The 23,641-nt window shown below is 50.1% G+C and overlaps 1 protein-coding gene and 1 pseudogene across 1 annotated transcript in view; one reads left to right on the top strand and one right to left on the bottom strand.

The window, feature by feature from the left end:
* LRP1 (LDL receptor related protein 1) overlaps positions 1 to 8,402 on the bottom strand; it is a 79,568-nt gene extending 71,166 nt beyond the window's left edge. The window contains exon 1 of the mRNA XM_037030030.1: positions 8,336 to 8,402. Coding sequence (XP_036885925.1) covers positions 8,336 to 8,402 — 67 coding nt within the window. The remainder of the gene's footprint in view (positions 1 to 8,335) is intronic.
* Positions 8,403 to 11,968: 3,566 nt separating this feature from the next.
* Positions 11,969 to 13,592, top strand: LOC118975857 (ubiquitin-40S ribosomal protein S27a-like; annotated as a pseudogene).
* The last annotated feature ends 10,049 nt before the right edge of the window (positions 13,593 to 23,641 follow it).

Raw genomic sequence — 23,641 nt, forward strand, 5'->3', positions numbered from 1 at the left:
ACACTACGTACCTGTCATGGGGGAGGATACAGGAAGCATATTTTACTGCCCCCCACCCCTGCAGGCTGCCTGTGCACTGCGCCCCTCCTCCAGCCCTCAGGGTCAGAGCCTTCGCTGTCTCGTTTATTCTGGCCATGCACCAACACCTCTGGTTTTGCTGACTGAGAGTGAAGGATGGGGCATTTAGGGGGCATTGACATGTTTTCTCTTTATCTTCCTCTCCCTCCCACTAGCAGCCCAGAGCTGGTCTTTCCTAACCTCTCTGCTCCTCTGCCCTCTGGGGCACTGCTGGTCCTTGGAACCCATCACCCCACCCACCTCCAACTCCTAACTAATCACCGAGTTCACAGACGGGAAGTGTGTGTGGGGGGGTGCCCTTGGTACAAAGGTGAGCTGGAGATGGTATCAGCAGAGGTACTGGAGGGCAAGGCTGTGCAAGGGGCCAGGGAGGGGCAAGGCGGAGAGCCCACCTCCACCTCCATTCTCTAAAGACACAGCCTCCCTGAGGTCTAATCTCAGGGAGGACTTCTAGCAGATGTCCCCAGTAGTAAGAGGCACCTAAAGATTGCTCATGGAACTGGAAAGCCAAGGCAGGAGGACAGCTGCGGTGACCAGTGGGAGCGGATTTCGGCCCAGCCGACTGGTGATGTCACCACATCCAGGGTCTCTCTGCCCTGTCCCTTACCCCTCTCCAGCTTTCGTCTGCTCCACACCATTCTCATACCTCATGCTCTAAGGAGGAATTAAAAATGGCAACACTAACTCTTATTGTGGGCTTAGTATGTGCTAAGAACTGTGGTAAACCAGTTCTTTCCATGTATTATCTTATTAATCCTGTCCACATTATGACCAAGTAGGTACCCTACAATACCACCATTTTAGAGGTGAGGAAGATGAGCCTCACAGGGGGTGGGGTCACAGGGTAGGCAACAGACAAAACCGGGGACCACTCAGTTTCAAGCTGACTTCAAGCTGCTAACCAGTGCGGTCTATGCCGGCCTTCCCCGTTCCCACTGAGATGCTCCTGCAGCCCCATCGCCATGCCGTCCATGCGAACAAGAGGGCCCAAGTCTCTCCTTCACTTCCTCCCCCGAGGGCTGGGTTCCCAGTCTCCCAGCTCTTTATCGCCTTTTCCTCGGCTTGTATCGATTCCATTTCTATTCAGCCGGCATGCACTGGAGACCAGTTCTGCACCAGGTACTGCACCGGGGGCTGGGGTGCCAAGGAGGAGCAAACTGCCCCCTCAGGAGACTCAGCCTCCTGGGAAGACAGCTGCACGCCACTACCTCAATGCGGGGCAGAGTGAGCTCAGGGCTGGGATGGAGTACAAGTCCAGTATGTCAGGGCTCTGAGCAAGGGGGGCAGAGTCCAGGGGAGCCACAGGGAGAAGACGCCCTCCCTCCCTCATCTCCATCTCTGGCAGAGGGGACCACACTCAGGCCCCTGGCCAGGGTGAGTGCTGAGTTCAGGAAACACATCAAGGATAGCCGGGCCAGCCCCCGCCCCCAGCCCCCCTTCATTACCCCCCACCCAGAGCAGGGAATAAAGGCCCCTTGAGGAGGTGGATAATGCTGAGTTCATTGCCCCACTGGGCCAGCTGTGAGGTCTTCCCGGAGAAACAGCCCGCCAGCCTAGTTAGCATGCCGGAGAATGGTCCTCTTCCACTGGCCAGCCAGGGACTGTCTCGGGGGGAGGCACAGGGGGCTGGAATGGGACTCAGAGGCAGATGGGCTCTTTGGAGCCCAGAAATGGCCCCTGTGCCACCCCCATGCCCCCCCCACCTGGACTTAGTCCACACCCCCACGCCTCCTGGGCCAGAACTCACAGCCCTGGGCCTGAGGTCGCTGGTTGGTCACTCCAAACTCCCCTCCGTTCTGCGTCCCAGCCACAATCCCCCCTTCTTTGGCCCTTACTTTGTCCCCCTTGCTGTCCCCCACCCCCATTTTTGGCCTGAACTCAACAGAGGAAACAGCAGCTGGCAAACTCCGAAAGCAGGAATGAGAGAGATTCACAAACCAGATGTGCTCTTGCAGAGGGGGAGTGGGGGATGGGAAAGTGAAAGAAGAGGAGCCTTCAGGGCCTCCATTCCCCAGCAGCATCTCTTCAGGACGGGGGACAGGGGGCGCACATCACCCAAGAGCCAGGGCGGCCCCAAGGATCGTGGAGAGATAAGTGAAAGGACTTCCTGTCAGAGGATGGTGGAGAAAGACCCAGGAATCTGCAGTTCGAAGGCTGAGGCCTGTCTTTGATTTCCTTCAGGGGAAGAGGGGAGGAAAGAAACAAATAACCTACTTTGGGGCAGTCTACGCAGCCAGGGTAAGCCCTGCTCTGAGGTGGGAGGGAGCGAGGTGGGGGGGGTGGGACTGGTGATCTGCTTGGAGCCTCCAGCCAACCCGCTTCCCTCTGCCGGGCCTTCTGCACCTGATACCAGCACCCAGAACACCCATTTTTGTGGCCTGCCTTGTGGGTGAGGGAACAACGTGGCCCTAAATTCAGTCCTCAATCTAGGATTAACTACCAGCCTCCCCTGCCTCCTGCCCCTCCTGATAATTAGGGCTTCTTAATGATAAGGGCTGACACTCCAGGACAGGGTCACTGTGATGAGTCAGCCACCAACCGACCTTAAACCTTCACAACCCTGTGAGGTGGGTATGTCGCAATCCCCATCATACATTTGAAGACACTGAGGCACAGAGCGATCAGTAACTGAATAGGTGGTTTCCTCATTGGCCTTGACGATGGAGAAGGATGAAGAAACGAAATGGCAGGGGAATAGTTTGGTCCTCCGAAGCTGGGAGTGGGGAGCAGGATCTTGGGGAGGGGGGGGTGTCAGAGAGGAGGGGAGGAGAGGAGAGGGACGAGAACAGAACAGAAGAGGGAAGAGAGAGGAGGGAGACGAAGGAGGAGAGGACTAAAAAGGGAGGAGAGCGAGTGAGGCTGCAGAGAGAACACCAGGACACAGGGGCCGTCTGTTCTCGGCTTCGCCTGGAGATGAATGTGACCGCCATGCTAACTCTGGCCAACAACCCTGCCCCCCCTCAAATCCAGGCACCAGGCCCAGCCGTGGCCCCCAGGGCCACCAAGCTGGGCCAGGACAGGAGGTGTAGGGTTGGCTGTGTGTCCGTGCACAACACGGACTGCGCTCCCCCGCCGGAGCCTTGGCTGTCGTCCTCTCCCGTTCCAGGACCTTGAGGGTGGGTGGGGAAGGAGGATAAGAGTGTCTGGCCGGAGAAGAGAGGGTGAGGAAAGTACAGGCCCTGGGGGAGTCTTCTCCAGAGAAGGGGACCTGTTCGCTGATCCCCTTGGGAGCAGTGAGGGAGAGGAGGAGAGGTGAGACTCAGTGGTGCTTCTCTCTGCAGGGCCTGGACACCTGAGGCAGGAAACTCAGGAAAAACCCTTGGGGCCCTTTTCAGGAGCAGACACAGCAGAGGGAGATACACAGAATGCGTGTGGAGGGACGTCTTCTAAAGGGAAGCACACGATATGTGTCAGGGAACAGAGGAGCCAGGGGCAGCCCAGGGATGGGGGGCAGAGCCTGCGGGAATCTAAACTTTCAAACATACGGGGGTGGGGCAGCAAGGGCCTCCCAAACCCAAACCGAGAGCTTTTCATTGAATTTTATGTATTTTGGGTGTTACCCGGTGGCTCCTTCCCGCAGCTCAGTGAGGCTCAGATACATTTTTGTCATTCCTGAGTCTGGGCCTCTGCTTTGCGGCCTGGACAGACAGACAGACAGACAGACAGACAGGATGGCCTGGACTGCTAGGGGAGGAGAAGGGACTCCCCCCCATCTTGAGTCAATATTGACTCAGCAGAACATTAGCCTGACAAGCACCTCCCCACCATCTTTTCCTTTCCCCACAAGTAAAATTTGGACCCTTCACACTCTCCAGAAGTCATGCTATCTCTCACCAGGCCTTCATAAGCCCTCCGCGCCTACCCCGGCACACACACAGGGCTTATCCTCAGCAGAAGTAAGAGCTGTAAGCTCCTGACCCATTCCCCCACACCTTTCTCTGGTTCTCAGGGCATGAGGAAGTTCTGCCAGAAGTCTAACCTCCCTCCTCCCTTCTGAAATATCTCACTTGTTCAGCCCACAAAGGGTATCACATTCCCTTCTTGCAGAAACATTCTCTCCAAAATCCATTTCCAAAATTAGTGAAGGAGAGGAACTTGAAGGAAAGTGGGGAAGAACTTTCACTGCAGTCCTGGGTATTCCCAATCTGGCCTGGGAGGGGAAGAAAACTACAAAATGTTGAGGTGGGAGCTAAGGAGCACGTGAGAAAGCCCAGGGGAGATGCCTGCGCCAGGGTAGCCTTCAGGACACCACGAGGCCTGGACGGAGGCGGATGGAGACAGGCAGAGACAAAGCGAGCAACAGAGACTGGGAGAGAAGGGAATGCCATGAAGGATGGGCAATGAGAGAGATGAATCAAGGGGGTGAGAAACCATTTCGGAAAGGCTAAGAGGGCACACACCAATGACAGACAGACAGAGGCAAAACAGACAGGACAGGGTCTCAGCCCAGAGTCACCAAGACAATGGCACAGTAATCTCGGGATGAACATGGAAAATAAACACCCCTGATTGAAGGAGACAGAGTCCCTGCCCTAGCAATGTCTGACCCCAGAGAGACCTCGAATAAGGACCACTGCCTCCCACAGGGCTGGGACAGTGGGAGGGAGGAAGAGAAGGCTCTCCGAATGGGGACGCCAAGGCCTGGGGAGACTCGTCTCAGTGGGAGGAGCAAGAGGGCCAAATGCCTCTCCCCCACTGGCCCCCACCTCTCTCCGAGGGAACTCGGACACTGGTGCCGGGCCACCACACGGGAAGCACTCCAGAGCCAACTGCTTCCTTCTCCAAACAACACGGTATCCTGCTAACTGGGCTGGAATCTGGGACTGAACACAATGGGGTGAGATGAGCTTCTCCAAATGCTCACCCACCACAGTTAGCTCCATCAGGTCAGGGACCCTGGTGCAGTCCCACTCACCTGGGCGATGAGTGCCCCTGCCCAGAGCTGGAGGGCTTGAAGGCTGGAGTCTGCGAGTTGGCCGACTGGGGGGGAGGGGTACTGAAAAGAGACTACTGAGGGGGAATAAGCTGGGTTTGGGGTTCTGATGTGCAAGACCGAGACTGCAGCAGGAGGAAAGGGAGTTCGACTTGGGGAAGGAAGGAAGAAGTTGTGAAGAGTTGGAGCATTTGGACAAGATCTGGCTCCAGCCAGGACCCTGACTGACATCCTTAGGAGGCCCAGCAATGGGGAAGAGGTTGGGGACAAAACAGGGTGGAGAAAATGGAGGAAGGGGGAGCAAGACTGGAAGAAAAGGAAGTCTTGTGAAACAGCCTCAAACACCAAAATATCTGCATCCAAAAATCAATGTCTCATGTGTCCCTGCTCTGAAGGAGGAGGGTAAGGGGGGGGCGGTGTTCAAGGACCTGGGTCTGACCAGGGGAGAAAGGAGTTTGGAACCTTCTCTCACAGAGCCAAGGGGACACGTCTCAGCTTCATAACTGACTTCAACTGTCCAGCTTGTCTGATAACTCAAGGGTGTGTGTGGAGCGGGGTAGGGGAGGGAAGCAGTCAGCCTTCTGAGCCGGATCTGCCTGGGGTTGCGCTTCCCACTACAAAGTGTTCTTTTTTCTCTCTTTTTTTTAAAAAAGATTTTATTTTATTTATTTTTAGAGAGGGAAAGGAAGGGAGAAAGAGAAGGAGAGAAACATCGACGTTCGAGAGATACCATTGATCAGTTACCTCTCACAAGCCCCCAGCTGGGGTCCTGGCCAGCAAGCCAGGCATGTGCCCTGACTGGGGAATTGAACCTGCAACTTTTTGGTTCACAGGCCTCAATCCACTGAGTCATACCAGCCACTACAAAATGTTCCTAATCTCAGCAGGATCCTCAACAGCCCTTCTTCCCATTCCCCCTCTATCTGTTTCCCCATCTGCCCTGTAGCAAGTAAACTCATCTACTAGCAGGCAGTGACACTGCTCCTTAAAAAAATGGGGACCCTGGGGTGGGCTCGGGCATCACAGAGAAGGCAGAAGAAGCGCGGAAGACGCGAGGGCTGCTCCCTTGCAAGAAGAGCATCAAGGCCTGTGGGAGCAGTGAGAAGGAAGGTTAGACCCTAAGTTGGGTAAGCTGGGACAGGGAGGTTCCCCTAACCGAGAAGGAGGAAGTCCTATGTCTGGAAATGAGAGCAAAGGTAGGGAGAAGAGGATGCCTTAGGCTGCCTGGATAGTACTGGCCCTATTGGCCTGTGCAATGCCCCTATCTGACCCAGAGTGAGTGGGACCCATGATTCATATTCCCATTCCCAAGGTAAGAACAAGGTAGTGTTTTAGGGAGGGGTCCTTTCCCTGGGACTTAGGATATAGTTCGGTTTGAGCTGGGGTTACTGCTGAGGGCTGAGTGAAAACTTTAAGAATGGGTAGGGAGACAGTTAGGGAGAACGTGTCCAGTCTCCCTCTTCCACTCGCCACCAGCCAACTCGGTGCAGCATGCAGAACTGCTCTAGAACCCCGGGGGCCATGCTACCTGGGCCACTCCTGCTGGGCCAGGAAACTTTTCTGCTCTTCGCAGAAACCCACCCATTGCTTCCTTCTAACACCATCCACCCTCCAGCTTGTGGCTCCTGATGGCCTCTTGCTCTCTTAAATTGTTTTTTCTATCCCCCCACCCCCACCCCAGAAACTGCTACACACAAACTTCTCTGCCTCAGTCCCTCCCACAAGGCTGATGACAGAGGAAAGAAGATGTATGAGTGGAAGCCATGGGCAAGGTTTGCTGTGCCGACTGGTCTGGAGGATATCAGGGCAGGTCCTCTTCACTCCTCTCGGACAGAGATAATTGAGGAGGCTGGGGGTGAGCCGGAGGAACATACAGATGGTCCCCACAAGGGCATAATTGAGGGCCACTGAATGTACTGTTTTCTGGGCACAGCTACTTCCTGACCCCCTAACCTCCCTCTCCCAAGTGAAGCAATTTGGGGTAGAGGAGGACAGGGAGAGATAATCTGGTTTCAGAGAAAAACTTTCCCAATCCCAATCTGGCAAAATTTAGAAGGTGGAGGAGGGGTGCGTAATGGTATTGGGCTCAGTGTTTTCCGGATGACAGGGCTAAAATGACGGGAAGCGGTAAGACCCCACCCCTTCTCAAATCAGGGGCCCAGCCCAGTCCAGCTCAAAACTTAGGCAAGACTTGAACCAGTGATTCACAAGTATCTGAAAAAAATAGCTGACATATAAAGGGGAAGGGCACCCCATTCCCCCCAAAGGACATAGTTCTAGCCCAAGCCTACCTGCAGTATATAAAGTGTCTATATAGAGTGGTGTGCATGTGTGTGTGTGCAGCGGGGGTGGGGTGCAGCATGGAAAGGAAACGGCGGAGAGAAATAAACACATTTACCAAAGAAGCAGGTAATTGGGGAGTGGGGGCATAGCCATAACCCACATCCAACCTCCAACCCTCCTCCTAGTCCAAACTGTGATCAAGCCAGAAGTCAGAGAGAAAGCAGCCTTCTTCCATCCTCCCACCTCAGCATTCCAGGCCATTCTCCAGTCCCCTTCCCCAACCATGACATCTGACGTTTTTCCTTTCAAAGCTCCCAGGAATTAAGAAGGAAAATTCAAAGTCATATAGCATCGCCTGCTTCTCTTCCACCCCCCAGATACAGCCCTATCCAGACTACTGACAGAGGCCCTGAGAGGGGGAAGTGCTCACTTCGGGACCCAGGCTGGCAGCTGGCTGGATCCTGGACCCAGGCCTCCAAGCCTGGTCTCCCAGGCCCAGATTCCACACCCAAACAGGGGGCTTTTGGTGGCCCTCCCTCTCCACCCACAGCCATCTCAGGCCTGCCTGCCCTCTGCCCAGCAGGGAACCCCAGTCTCTGCTCACCATTCCAGATACAGAGGCCACTGCAAAAGCCGCCCCCCCCCCTTTGCAGCCCTATATTGCAAATCCAGATTCCTTCACAATTCAGATGAGGTTTGAGGGGTGGAAGATGTAAGGGAGGTGGAGGCCCTCCCCAACCAGACATAGGAAGAGAAGGCCTCTGAATCCTCGGATCAGAAAAAGGGGGAACCCTCCTCTCTCTTCCCAGGCCTCTGGCCTTTGTTTGGGCTGGGGCCCCCCCAGAAGCATCATTTGCCCAGGGCCACATCCTCCAAATCGGACCCCCATCCCCACCCCCAGTAGGGCCGCTGCTGTGTCAGCTGGACTGGGATAACAAAAGGCACCCCCTCCCGCATCTCCCTTCCCCATCCGAACACAGGAGTGGGGGCTGGGGAGTGAGTGTCCCCAGGGATCCAAGGGGGCCGCGGAATCTCACTTACCGTCGATAGCGGCGGCGACCAGAGCTGAGAGCAGGGGCAGCAACAGCAGCTGCGGCGAGGTCAGCATGGTGTGGGCTGATGCAAGCAGCAGCCCCCTACTCTCTGGTCCTGCTACTTCTCGCAGTCGCCCCCCCCAATTGGGGGGTCCCCCTTTTTCCTCCTTTCCTCTTCTATTCTTATCCTATCTTTCGGCAACGCACCAGGGCCGTGCGTGAAGAGGTAGAGTTCGGAGCCCCTTGTAGAGGGTCTGCTGACGAGGGTACGCCCCCTGCACCCAAATCCAAACCCTTCACCCCCGGCTTTTCTCTTCCCTCCTCTTTCCCCTCCCTAGCTCACAGCCCCATCTCCGAGCCGCCTCCGGCTACAAAAATGCACAATTGGGAGGAGGCGGGGTGGGGGGTGGGGGCGTGGACCGGGTGGGGGAGCCCTTGGAAGGGGCCTGATGGAGCTCTTCGGGCTCCCCACGTTTCAGCCTCCTTAGTGCACGGGCCTTGAGCTCGCACCACTGTTCCTCGGACTGAGGTGCCGCGGGGCGGGCTGAAGGGAAGAGAGGGAGGGGAACGGGAAAGGAGGGAGGGAGAGAAGGGGCGGGGAAAGAAAAAAAGGGGGGGGGGAGAACGAGCTACGCGGCAGTCCTGTGACTGCGCATGCGCCGATTTGGCGCGCTGCCCTGGGTTGGGGGGAATCAGGGCAGCTAGGAGATTTGGAGCTGTGGCCAGAGGCTCGAGAATGGGGGTCCCGTGGCGTCGCGGCTTGTTTGGGGCCTGGAGCGTCCTCTCCCGCGACCCGGCCTTGCTCCCCCTCGCTGCAAATTGCTGAGCGGACTAGGGGTGGTTGGGCAGTGGGCGAGGAGCGCGGAGCGGCTTCTCTCTGAAACTCCGTATCAGTGCCCTAGGATTTCGGGACGGGTCTGGGGATCCAAGACCCGAGGTCTGGGCAGAGGCCTGATTTCCTCGAGGTAACCTGACTGTGCCCCGCCTGCCTGGGGTGGGGGCAGGGCCAGTCCTCCGGGAAGATACGGGGAAAGGCTGAGCTTTGATTGCGAGACTGTAAGACTGGGACCAGGACTGGGGCCTGTGGCGGGGCGGGGGGGGGGGGGGGGACGGCCAGGGCCCTCCCCCACCTCGCTCCAGGGTTTGGAGTAAACAGGGACACCCGCGGGGACACGCCGGTGCTTGTCCGCCCGCCTGGGGCTTGGGGATGGAGCCCACCTTAGTACCCGCCCCGCCCTGCGCGCTTGGCACCGGGCGCGGGAGGGGCAGGCTCTGGTTTGAAGGGAGGTGAGTCACCAGCGGGTGGGGCCACCCCCTGCGCCCCAAGAGTTCGGGGCTCATTTATTTTTTTTTTGTTTGGTGTTTTATACCTTCTGACTGGGCTTCCCACCAAGTTGGGTTTTAGATTTGGAATAAGATGAGGGACTCTGGACTCGAATTTTAAGGAGGTGTCTGCTGAGTGCTGGACCTTTGTCCCGGCTCAGAGCTGGTACTGGAATGTTGCTTTGAATCCAGAGGCTCTGGGGCAGTTTCCAGCGCCCCTTGAATGTGCTTCTGGCCACTGCCCCCTTCTGGGCGGTGTTTAAAGGCTGTACCCTGGGTGTCTGCTCTTCTGGTGTCTGGAATTCAGAGTTCAGGGAGACAGCAGGCGACTTTGACTGCCAGAAATTGACGTTAGAGATGAGAGAGGGTTTCACCACACGTATCCCTTTTAAAATTCTAGTCAAGGAAGAGCCCCGAGTCCTCCAGTCTGTCCCTGGCAGAAAGCAGAGCAGCATGGAGGACTAGTCCGTTGCTGGCAGTGAGAGTGCCAGAAGAATCCAGAGGGAACTAGACTTTTTCCCCAAACCAGAGCTCCTTCTGGGCTAGGTTTGCTCCAGTTCAAGGCCATCTACATTTAGTCTCCCAGGCCAGAAATCTCAGACTCTCTGCCAGTTATGTCTAATCTTGCAAGTCTGTGCTCAAGGCCTGTTTTCTTCTCCCTCTCCTCCTTCCTCAGATTTCTTCCATTTCCACTGTCACAGGTTCTCACACTGAGGTGGATCATACTCATCCTTCTATGCAACCCTCGTGGGCTAACACTATGACGGGCACATGGCAGGGACACACCGAGTGTTTCTGTTGAGTGCTTGCTAGATTCCTTCCTCTCTTAGGATCCTCTACCAATATTACGTCCAAGTGAAATCAGATTGAAACGGATTTCAGACCTCTGAGAGGAAAAAGCTAGATGGAGTGACCATATGTAGCTTGTGAGGGAGCAGTCTCATTCCTCTCCCTGCCAGCTGCCTTATTACACAGGTGAATCTTTCTAAGTCTGCTTCCCCTGTTTAGTCTCTTCCTGGCTGGGAAACCTCTCCTGGGTGACCACGGACAACTAAATCACATATGAACTGTTCTCGCCATCATGGACTTCCAAAGTCTGGCCTCAGCCAGCATGCCAGCACTTCTTATTGGCTACCTCCCAACACCTATTAACTCCTGAATATGAATGTATACTTATTTTTAACTTTATATTATAAAAATGGTAATATATAGTGGTTTAAAAAAATTCAGAGTATAGGAAGGTACATGATAAAAAGTAAGCTTGCTGTTCTCCACACTCCCTTTCTTCAGGTCCACCCTCGGAATAACCGCTACTGAGAGTTTTGTGGGTCTCCTTCCAAGAGGTTGTTGTTGGTTTTTTTAAAAGATACACAGGTATACATAAACATCCTTTAAAACCACACATGAGCTCATGTAATATATCCTATTTTATAGCTTGCTTTTTTCAGTTAACTTATCTTGAACCCTTTCCACACTGTACACACTTCTAACCCTCTTTTTACATTGGCTATTTGGAATCTCCTTGCTTGGATTCTCCACGATCTGTTGGGGTTGTCGGATACTTGGGTTATTTCCAGTGTGGGAACTGCTGAGTGTGCCTCTGGAAGATGAGAGAATGCATATTTCTACCTGAGCCTTTAATCATCTGTTCCCCTAGCTCCTCCCTCCCCTCCTCAGACTCCTCAGAAGAGCTCTCCTGTTATTCTCCCTTTGCCCATCTCCCCTGTTCCGAACTGACACTCAAGAGAGTCTCAGTGCCTAGATATTAACACTTCATTGGGAGGGTTCCATGTCTACCACCAGACCATAAACTCCTTAAGGGCAAGGATGTGTTTTGTTTCTTTCGATCCACCCACTGTTAGGAGTTCTCGATTGATTGATGGGATGCCTGTGCTGGTGGAGGAGACAGTCATAATTAATTCCTTTCTAACGGCTGTGGCTGTGAGCATCCTCTCTGTATTTCTCCCGTAGCTCTGATTATGCAATCCCTCTCTGCCTTAGCTTTTTCTCCTCTCCCCACTTCTATTTTTAAGGAGCGCTTTCCAACTTCAAATCCTTGGGTTGGAATTATAACCAAAATAGTGGGAAATCAAACTGGAATTTTCTGCAATCCATAATCAGGATACCTAGAATAGCGACAGTAGGCAAAGAAGTTGGTATGAGAGAGGATATCTTCTTTTTTGGATCTCCCAGCAAATGATTAATCATCTTTTCCTGTCTGAGTGTAATAGTAACTAGGGTTGGGGCATTAGGGGGCGCTCCCCTGGGAGTGAATGTCAGGCCAGAGACTGACACCACCTAGTGGTCCGCTAAAGAAGTGTAAATAGGAAGGGTGTTTGTGAAGGGTCTAGTGGAAGGTGGGAAGAGAACCAAGATGTATTGAGCTAGTGCTTACCATGTACCAAGTCACACAGTGGATTTTACATGAATTAGCTCACTTGAGACTCACAAGCACCTTGTGGCATAGGTCTTATAGCCAGTTTGTAGAAAGAGGCTCAAAGAGATTAAGGAAATTTGCCCCAAATCACAATGTAGATTGGAGTCCAGTTTTCATACACTTAACAGACATGTATTCGGTACCTCATATGTGCTGAGCACATTGGTAGGCACTAGGGACAAGAGATGGAAACAACACAGTCTCAGTCTTCAGGAAGCACACAGATGAGTGGGTTCATGCAACAAGATGATTAATAGTTATAACACGGTACCTTTATGTCTGTGATAAAGGACAGCGCAGAGGGCCATGGGAACCAGGGCAGGATGCTTATTCCGTATAAGGGGGTCAAAGCACATCAGTGTAGATGATGCCCGGCTACATGTTGAAAGAGAAGAAGAAAATGACAGGCTATGACAGGAGGAAAGTGTTTTAGGCTGGTGGGCAAGCAAAGGCATGGGAGAATGGGGAAGTTTAAGACACTCAAGGAAGCTTTCTGATATGCTGTCTGTGGTGTACCTGCTGCCAATATGCAGATTTTTGTGAAAACCCTTATGAGGAAGACCATCGTCACTCTCCAGGATGAACCTTTGGATACAACAGAAAATGTAAAGGCCAAGATCCAGGATAAGGAAGGAATTCCTCATGGTTGCCAAAGACTGATCTTTGCTGGTAAGCACCTGGAAGATGGATGTGGTTTGTCTGAGTACAACATTCAAAAGGAGACCACTCTTCACCGTGCATTGAGACTTCGTGGTGGTGCTAAGAAAAGGAAGAAGTCTTACACCACTCCCAAGAAGAATAAGCACAGAGAAAAAAGCTTAAGCTGGCTGTTCTAAAATAGTGTAAGGTGGGTGATAAAGGCAAAATCCGTTGCCGTCATCTGGAGGCCCTTCAGGTGAATGGGGTGCTGGAGTTTTCATGGCCAGCCTCTGTGACAGGCGCTGTGGCAGATGTCTGACCTACTACTTCAACAAACTGAAATACAAGTAATTGTATGTGGGTTAATAAAAGACATGAACTAACAGTAAAACAATCTCGAGGAATGACTAATATGATACGGCTGAAGTTCAAGGTTCTTGTTAGGGAGGATGATGGATGAAATATTAGGGAGCCTAACCACAAAGGGTGATTTTAGCCACATTAAGGACTTAGACTTTTTTTCTAGAAGTGGTGGGGAGTCAGATGAAGATGATGAAGTCCTTAATGCATCAAAGTTAAAAAGGAAGAGGATTCCAGACTAAGGAGTTAGGATCAAGTTTACTAATTAGATTAGCATGTCTCCCTAGAGGATCGGGACAGAGGAAACGGTCTGGAAACTTTGGTTCACATTAGAATATTCTCAAAGTTCTCAAGTTTGGGCAGCACACTAGAATCACCTGGGGGAGCTTTTAAAATCTCAATGCTAAGAAAAACTGGAAGATTTACACTACTTCACTTTAAAACTTGTAGGTTATGGTCATCAAGTGTGGTACTAACACCAGGGTCAACAGACCCATGGAACAGAACCGGGACAGACTCAGTGACAGAGTGACAGACTCACACTTAGAAGTTGCTTGATTTTTTAAAAGACTCTATTTTTAGAGAGGGGAAGGGAAGGAGAAAGAGAGTGAGGGAAACATCGACGTGTGGCCACCTCTCACGTGCCCCCCACTGGGGGGGGCCACCAGTGACCCCCTGTTTTTCAGGCCAGCACTCAACCACTGAGCCACACCAGCCAGGGCAAAAATCACTTGATTTTTGACAAAAGCATCAAAGTGATATACTGGGGAAAGGGTATGTCTTTTCAACAAATAGCGCTGGAACAACTGAATATCCATATGGGAGAAATAAGTGAACTTGACCTCCTACCTTACACCATATACAAAAATTCATTCAGAATGGATCATAGATCTAAGCTATAAAAACTAAAATCAGTGGATTGAGCACGGGCCTGTGAACCAGACAATTGTGGTTCGATTCCCAGTCAGGGCACATGCCTGGGTTGTGGGCCAGTTCCCAGCAGGGGATGTACAAGAAGCAACCATACATTGATGTTTCTCTTCCTCTCTCCTTCCCTTCCCCTCTAAAGATAAATGAATAAAATATTTTAAAAAAACTAAAATCATAAAGCTTTTAGGTGAAAACAATATTTTCATGATTGGGAAGTAGGCAAAAATTTCTTAGGTCACATAAATTGATAAAAGAAACATCAAAACTTAAAGCTTTTGCTCATCAAAAGACACCATTAAGAAAAAGGACTGGTATCCAGAGTGTGTGTGTGTGTGTGTGTGTGTGTGTGTATAGTTCCTATAACACAGTAATAAAAAGATTCAAATTTTTAAAAACAAACGGACAAAAGACCTGAGCAGATACTTCACAAAAGAACATATATTAATGACCAATAAACCTATAAAAAGTGTTCAGTATTTTTAGTCATCCAGAAAATGCAAATTAAGCCCTGACCCACATGGCTCAGTTGGCTGGGCATCCTCTTGCAAAGTGAAAGTTCTCCAGGTTCAATTCTCCTCTGGGGTGCATGCCTGGGTGAGGTTTGATCCCCATCGGGGATGTGTGAGAGGTGGTCAATCAACATTTCTCTCTCACACCAATGTTTCTCTCCCTCTCATTCTTCCTCCCTTCCTCTCTCTCTAAAAAATAAATATTTTTAAAAAAGAAAATGCAAGTTAAGACCACAATGAGATAATTATTCACACTCACTAAATGGTTAAACTTTAAATAACTGACAACACCAAATGTAACTAAAAATGTAGGGCAACTGGAACTCTCATACAGTGTTGGGAATGTAAAATGTGCTCTCTATTTAGAGCAACATGTAGAAGTTCCTTCTAAAACTAAGCCTATACCTACCCTATTACCCAGCAATTATACTAGTTATTCAAGAGAAATGAAAACATAATCACACAAAGATTGGAAGAAGAATGTCCATACCAGTTTTCTCCACAATAGCCAGAAACTAGCTATAGCCCCATTGTCTATAATTAAGAGAAAAAAGAAAAAGGATAAACAAATTGTGGTATATTTCTACAATGAAATATTGCTTAGTAATAAAAATGGACAAACTATGGATACACAGAACATGGATGAATCTCAAAACATGGTGAGTAAAAGAAGCCAGACACAAAAGCACATTGTTTTATTCTGTTTGTATGAATTCTCAGACAAAACTAATTAATGGTGGGGAAAAAATAAGAACAGTGGTTCTCTTGGGGTGGGGAGAGCTGGCAAAAATAATAATTTTTATCTTGATAGGGATTTGGATGTCAGACATCAACCAATTAGTAGGGCAGGGATTTGAACCTGGTGACCTGACCCCAGAGGCTATGGTTTTATGCACCATATTGTAACAGGGTGTAGCCAAGAGGGGAGCCCCCAAAAGGGATTTGGAGTGGGATCCAGAACTCAAGGTGTCCAGGAAATATTAAGCTCTCCTCACCCGTTCCCACCCCCAACAGGTGTGAGTTGGGGGAAGGGACACATGAAGCAGGAACATGCAGGGCTGTTTTGTACAGCCACAGCCTTGCAGCTAACCCATGGCATGGTCATTTAACATATATATAGCCTTTTGGGGTCACTTAAATGTGTTAAATAGCTGTGGCCATGCTTGNGATCCAGAACTCAAGGTGTCCAGGAAATATTAAGCTCTCCTCACCCGTTCCCACCCCCAACAGGTGTGAGTTGGGGGAAGGGACACATGAAGCAGGAACATGCAGGGCTGTTTTGTACAGCCACAGCCTTGCAGCTAACCCATGGCATGGTCATTTAACATATATATAGCCTTTGGCGGGTCACTTAAATGTGTTAAATAGCTGTGGCCATGCTTGGAGCCAGGGGGAGGCAAGTCACTTCCACCCAAGACATAACTGGGGGCAGGTCCCCTGAGTTGCAGCACCTGCGTGCATGAGAGTTTGGAGAAGATTGGCTCCAGGACATGGGGCCATACCTGCCCAGACTCATGGGGGCAGCCCAATAGACTTGGAATAATATAGGAATGCTGGCAAGTGTAGCTGATTGTAGGAGGAGTCGGAAATGGGGCTGCAAAGGAGGACTGGTGCAGGGATTTAAACCCAGACATGGCAGCCACGTAGGGAGAATGAACCATGCAGCTGTGGCAGTGCAGAGAGAGAGCCACGTGCTTTTGGACAGAGTGGGGACCCCCGCAGCTGGGGGTAGAGAGAATCACCATGTGGCTTTAGCAGAGAATTGCCACTTGGCTTTGCCAGAGTGGTGATCCTACCCTCTCCACAGCTTTGCAGGGAGAGCCACATGGTTTTGGCCAGGGTGCAGACCCCTGCAGCTCTGGTGAAGGAAAGAAGAGACTTTGCCTAGAAAAATGGGTACAAAGAACTCTTGCCAGTAGACCATGAGAAGGTGCCACATGGCTTTGGATTAATTAGAGATCCTTCCTGGATGGCGAGCCACCGGATGGTGGCAGGAGCCTGGATCCTGGACATGTGCTTCTTTCCTGGAGATAGGGCACCCAGAATTAGGGCAGGGGGAGAAGGAAGCACTGTGGGCATCTGTGGATATCTGAAAGGGCTTTGATATTTTAATGGGGGACATTGGGTCACTACTTTAAGTCTGTATAGCTTTAAATAAACCTTTCCTTTCCTTTTCACCAATCTCTGGCATTGAGAGATGTCTTTCCGATTAGCAGATTGGTAGCAGACAGTTGAGTCCAGTAGGGAGTCTGGACGGTATTATATACAGTCCTCCAGAGTCTGGGCCCCTGTGTGTCTGTTCTGTAACAATATTACATTGCTTTGCCCCCAGGATGCTCCAGCCTTGGGTCTGGAAGAGATTACACAGGAAGAGTCGTCTGTGAAGACAGGAGACTGAGATGGGGCACCCAGAGAGGAAGGAGGAAGACCAGGAGAAAGGGATCATAAAAACCAACAGGGGCCCTGGCTGGTGTAGCTCAGTGGATTGAGCGTGGGCCTGTGAACCACACGATCACGGTTCGATTCCCAGTCAGGGCACATGCTTGGGTTGCAGGCCAGTTCCGGGTTCCCGGCAGGGAACGAATGAGAGGCAACCATACATTGATATTTCTCTCTCTTTCTCTCTCTCTCCTTCCCTTCCCCTCTAAGATTAAAGATAAATAAATAAAATCTTTAAAAACAACAACAACAACAAAAACCCCAACAGGGGTAGAGCTTAATCAAGAGTGACTAACAATGTGGAATACTGCTGAGAGTCCAGTGGGGGAAGGGCAGGGGCAGGACATTGTCCTTGACCTTAGGAGGGCGTGTGGTGACATAGGCCAGAACAGTTTCATTGGGCTGGTAGAGACAAGGGCCAGCTGGCAGTGTACCAAGGAGGAAAGGGAGGGAAGCCAGTGTGGATAACTTTCCCAAGAACCTTGGCTGTACAGGGGAAGAGAAGGTTGGGGGGTTGGGGGGTTGGAGGGAAGACAGTAATTACAGTGCTAGTTAGAAGGCTGAAATTTCCTTGCAGAGGCTCAATCCTGACCACAGTCAGCTCCATTCAGAGATGTTTGACTTTGCCCACCCACCAGGGCTACTTGTCCTTCTGGGAGGTGAAGGTCTGTTGGCCACAGCATGCCTCTGACAGCCCAGGGCCTCATTTGGAACCTTAAGATCAGCTGACCCTGCCATTGCTCACATCCTGTCATCCTTGGCAGGCCTCACTGGGCGTCTACGCCTCTCCACTCAGCCCAGGGCTTCCTCTTCCTGACCACCCTTGTATTCCTCCCTACCCCTATCCTTGCACAAAGCCTTGGGCCACCTTTGACTTAGACTGTCCTTACTCTTCTTTGCTTGTCTGAGGACGCTCTTCCTTTAAAGAGATATCACTTATTCTTCCAAGTGCACAAAGTGAGTGATGTTGGAAGCTGGGGCAATCAGCCCTTTCTGGGCTCTCCATTTCCTATAATTAGTATGGCTTGACCAAGAGTTCAGTTAGGGATGCATCTAGCAGCAAGTAACAGAAAACCTGACTAAAGCAGATTGAACAATGAGGAAGTCCAAAGCAGGTTAAGGCTGGTTAATTCTTGGAGAATGTTTTACCTCTTTGCACTGCTACTCTGTCCTCAGTATTGGTAGTATCTCTCTTCACAGTTACAACATGGTTGCAGCTGTTCCAGTCTCACCTGTGGTGGACTTGGTATTAAAGAAGAACAAAATCTTTCTGAAGAGCCCCTTATGGTCCTATTGGCCAGGGGAATGGAAATACTGTGATTGGTTAGACCAGTGAGATTCATTCCCTCATGGAAGGGAACACCTGTGTAAAATCTAGACTTTGCCTACAGGGGAGAAAGGCTTGCTGCTGAGTAGGTACCACCAGTGTTTGCCCCAATAGTCATATAGATTCCTCTTCCTTTATAAGGACCAGCTATTTCACCTTCTATTGAGAAAATGTGTGGCGTGCAGCTTAAGGGCAATCGTGATTATGTTAGATTAACTGGATTCAAATCCCAGTTTACTTGCTAGGTCTTTGGTCTTGGGTGGGTAACTTAATCTTTTCATACTGCAGCCTACTCATCTGTAAAATGAGGACCACCAATGCACTATGCAGTAGAACTTTCTGCGCAGATGGAAGTGTCCTGTATCTGTGCTAATATAGTAGCCATTAGCCGTATGTGACTATTGATCATTTGAAATGTGGCTCGTGCAGCTGAGAAATTGAATTTTTTAATTAAAATTAAATAGCCACATATGGTTAGTGGCTACCACGTTGGGCATATAGTTTTATCTCATAGTATTGTATGATAAAATGTACAGAGCCTAGATGTTTTTAAAGTAGGAATTGAAGTAATACATCAAGCCTAACTAAATCTTCCTTATTTTTTCTGCTGTCATCCACTGATGTCCGGGTCACTTACCCACACCCCTTGAGGACTTCGGCGTCGGACTCACTGTTTTCCTGTCTACCTTCAGGTCTTTTGCAAAGCCAGATAGCTTCAGTGTTCATGCAGGTAGTCTGGCAGCCCCTTGGCCCCATGGTTTCTTGCCTTTCTGAACTCTAATGACTCACCTCCATGTTACCGTAGCCACTCACTCCGGTAGCCACAGCCTGCACCTCCCAGGAGAGCTGGGCTGAAACCTCAGCCCCTGTCTCTGACCACAGCATTCCAGCTCTCGAGCTCTTTCTCTCTCTTGCTCCCAGGCAGGCTGGTCTTTAGGTCTATTGAGACCTCCAGTTCCTTGACTCTATTTCTTCCTTGTCCACTGGCTCCTCATGTCTTTATTTCTCTTTGTAAACCAGCCTCAATTCCACACTACTTTACCTCTACTCCTCCACCAAATGGTCTCCTCCTCCATTTGAATTTTTTTCCTGGCTTCAGACTTATACCTTAAGTTTCTCCTCTAAACTACAGCTAGGGTGGGCTCTCTACTAAATCTTGTGATACTATTCACCAGGCCTAAATCTTCTAATGCTCCCATTGCCAACTACTACCCATTTCCAGAAGGTACCATAATCCCATAGTATACATGCTTTTGCATAGACTAGATCCTCTTTCTAGTTTAGCTCTTCTCTTGTTCTTTGCCTAAATAATTTATATTTTTCCTTCAAGATTTAGTTTGGGCATCACCTCCTCCAGGAAGACCTCCCTGGTCTCCCCTATCTTCTACCTACTCTACATGCCTCTTCTGTGTACTCTCATGGCATCTTGTGCTTCACTGGAGTCATATCCCTGATTATCTTGTAGTATCATTTTTTGTTAACTAATCAGGCTTCCCCTCTCAGCTGTAAGACCTAAAAACAGACACCCAACACATTTTTGTAGAATTAACTGGACATAGATTATGGGCAGATTGGTTTTGCTTGTTTGATATCAACTTGACTTCACTTTTTGGAAGGTGGGGGAGATTTGAACATGTTTAAATGCTGAGGTTTAAGAGCTGTAATAATTAGAAATGAGATATTGCAGATCTGGGGGATCAAGGGCATAATAAATGGAACAGTGCCTGGGGAAGTAGAATGGAGGGTCCCTGAGCACAGGTGGAGGAACATACCTTGGGTACGGGGCAGAGACACACACATCCTCTCCTCTGAGCCTGACGGGGGAGGGTGCAGGTGCGGATGAATATGTCTGTTGGTTCAGGGAGAAGGAAACTAGAAGTAAACTGGGGAGTTTACAACTGAGGGCCTCTTTTTCCTCTGATCTTGGTGGTGGGTGGGTTGGTGTCAAGGTGGATGGAAATTCTGGGACAATGGCAAAGGTCTGAGAGACAAAACTGGCCAGGGCCCATGGCCTCTTCCCACATTTCTGTGACCTTTCCCTCGTATCCCTCAGCCCTCCACAAATCCCAGCCCACTGCCTAGCGTTCCTGAGTATGGCCCACTCATCTTGTCTCTTGTCTGTGAAATGTACTGAGCGCCTGCCATCAATGGATCTCTGAGTTTAGTGTATGTGAAACCTTTAGCCCAGCCCTGGCTCGTGTGGCTCAGGGGACTGGGCACTGGCCTGCGAACCAAAAGGTCACCAGTTTGATTCCTGATCAGGGCACATGCCTGGTTTTCAGACCAGGTCCCCGGTTGAGGGGTGTGTGTGAGGCAATCGATGATGTGTCTCTCATATACTGATGTTTCTCTCCCTCTCTTTCTCCCTCCCTTCCCCTATCTATGAAAATAAATACATAAAATCCTTTAAAAAACAAATATTTAGCCCAGTGTCAGGTACACAATAAACACTCAGTAAATGGCAGTTCTTGTATTTACTAGCAAGAAAAAAAGTCTCTTCTAGCCCCACAGTAGTGTTTACAGGGTGATGTGACTCCCTGTCCTCCGGGAGCTTATGTTCCTGTTGGAGTAGAAGGGTTAACCCCTAAAACAGTTACAAAAGAAATGCAAAGTGATTTGTGATGTTAACCAACATCTAAATAATGCCTTAAAAAATCACAAACCTTCACTAAAATGTCTTTTACATCAAGACCTGGAACTCAGACATTACTCATCCTTACTTCTTTGTGTGATGCCTTCTGGTATTTTTTATTCTATTCTGTTCTGTTCTATTCTATTCTATTCTGCTCTATTCTACTTGGTTTTTAAACAGTGGCGATCATTTAACCCAGCCCTGGCTGGCGTGACTCAGGTGGTCAGAGCGCAGTTCCATATGCCAAGAAGTGGGAGGCTGGATTCCCAGTCAGGATGCACACCTAGGTTGTGGGTTCAGTTTCCAGTCAGGACATGTATGGGAGGCAACCAATCAATGATTCTCTCTCTCTCTCTCAAATCAATAAATATATAAAATAATAAAAAATAAAGAAGTTATGATCAATGTTCACTGTTAGGGGTTGAACTGTGTCTCTTGAACATTCATATACTAACATGTTGAATTCTTATGTTCCTCAAAAATTCAGATTTATATGAGGTACCCCCAGCACATCAGAATGTGACCTTATTTGGAGATAGGGTCTTTACAGAGGTAATTAAGTTGAAATAAGGTTGTTAGGTTGGGCCTTAATCCAATCTGACTGGTGCCCTTAGAAAAAAGGAGGAAATTTGGAGAGAAGCTCAGATACAGGGGGTGCACCGTGTGAGCATGAAGACAGCCATCCACAAGCCAAGGGGGGAGGCCTGGAGCAGACTCTCCCTCACAGCCCTTTGATGAGACCATCCCTGCTAACACCTCGATCTTGGACTTCTAGCCTCTAGTACTGTGAGACACTAAATTTCTTTTGCTTAAACCACCCAGCTTATGGTGCTCTGTTACGGCAGCCCCAGCAAACGAATACACTCACCAAATTGGTTTGGTGACTCAGTTGGGTTACAGCCTGCAGTGGGGCTCTTTTCCCTACGCTTTCTCTTGCGCAATCTTAACAGCCACTTGGTGGGATGGTAGGACCTGGAAGAGGCGAGGCGATCATGGCACTCACTCACAGGGCCATGCGAGTGGGGGTGTCGTTACTCAAAGTCTAGCTAACCCTGCAATTTCACAGCCTGAAGATGAGTACCTCCATAAGTTTTGCACCCTAGATACCTCCCTAGCCTAGGTTGTGTAAAGTACTTGTAACTGTTGTCTCCATTTAAAGGGGTGGACACAAAATAGAATCAGGCACAAGCCAGACTTGCCTATAAATTCTGGGTTCTTTCCATGACATTGTAACATCCCCATCAGTGCAATCCGTTGGAGAGGATGACAATAAATACTGTTCTCCTACCAGTATTTGTTCCTTACCTACCTATCCCTAAAAAGAGGCAAAATTTGAGACTGCATTCACTCCTCCCCTTCTCTTGCAAAAGTTCAGGGGAACTTGGACCTTCTGAGACCCTTAGATGACGAAGCCCAAATTCAGCCACTGTCTGTAAATGTCTACAGGCAGTGTGGGCACCTGGGAGCACATACAAACTGTGTGTGTTGTGGGTACTTGTGTGCACACACCGCAACCCTAGGACAGATTTCCTGCTGGCCATCTCCACACCCACTTTCCCTCCTCTTCTATTCCCTGCCTTCCAGACATAGTAAAGGCATAAACACACATACCTCTAATAGGTTTTGTCTTAGTGGGGCTAATACTACCCCCCAAACCAGGGATTCCTATGTAGAATGGAGGCTCTTCTGCTTTTCTTACTTCTGGTTTATTCTGGGCCATAAGAATAGTGCCTAGTGTTTACTATGTGCCCGGTACTGTTCTAAACCTTCATATGTATTATCACATTTTACTCACATAACCTTAATTAAGACTATTATTTGTTCCATTTTACAGATGACAAAAACTGAAGCACAAAGAATAAATTGCCCAGATCGTGCAGTTAGTAGTGTTGGCAGGATTTGAACCCAAGCAGCCTGTCTCCAGAGTCCCAGTTCTTAATTACTACCCTCTGTTGTCTGGCTGGGTCCACACATCCGTGCATTCTTGCACACACATGTCCATCCACGTGGGGGGAAGGGGGAGGAACTGGGTTCTGGGAATCAGTCCAGACACCAGAGGGCAGCATAGGCCTAGCTTTGGCCCCCTCAGCTCTGCCCTGTTTAGGAACACCGGAGGAGAGTAGAAACCTCCTCCCACCACCCTGTTCCCCCAGGAACCACCCTTCCCACACCAGGTCTCTCAGGGGGTATGAAGCCCTCTCTGGGTCTCGTGGCCTCCGCCAGAAAAAGCTGCAGAAACTATTCATTAGTTACAATGATCATTCAGAAGGCGAGCAAGCCTTGTTATACGTGTATGTGTCTCCCTGTGGCCGCATGTGGCTGAGTGCTGACACGTCTGAGCTTGCCTGCACATGTGTAAGTGTGTGTGTGTGTGTGTGTGTGTGTGTGTGTGTGTGTGTGTGGTCTTGTGGCTGGGGAAGTTGTGCATGTGTGTTTGTTTCTGGGTGTGTCTCAGTGTTTACCCCAGAAACAGGAACTTCACCAAGGCTGCCTGGCAGATTCGCAGATTCATATTCCAGCTTGTCGCTTGGGAATCCGCAGGCAGAAACTCCATCCAGCTAGTACCCACTCCCACAGGCTCTGACGAACCCTGCAGTCTTCCAGAAATCCGAGCCCGGGATCCCCTCCCTCCCTCTCCCTCCCTCTCCCTCTCCCTCCCATCAGTGGTCACGAGATCTCTAAGGCGTTCCCTACCAAGAAGGGACACGGGGACCTAG

Source organism: Sturnira hondurensis, unplaced genomic scaffold, assembly GCF_014824575.4.
Source record: "Sturnira hondurensis isolate 20B ecotype Veracruz unplaced genomic scaffold, ASM1482457v3 Scaffold0020601, whole genome shotgun sequence".
NCBI lineage: Eukaryota > Metazoa > Chordata > Mammalia > Chiroptera > Phyllostomidae > Sturnira > Sturnira hondurensis.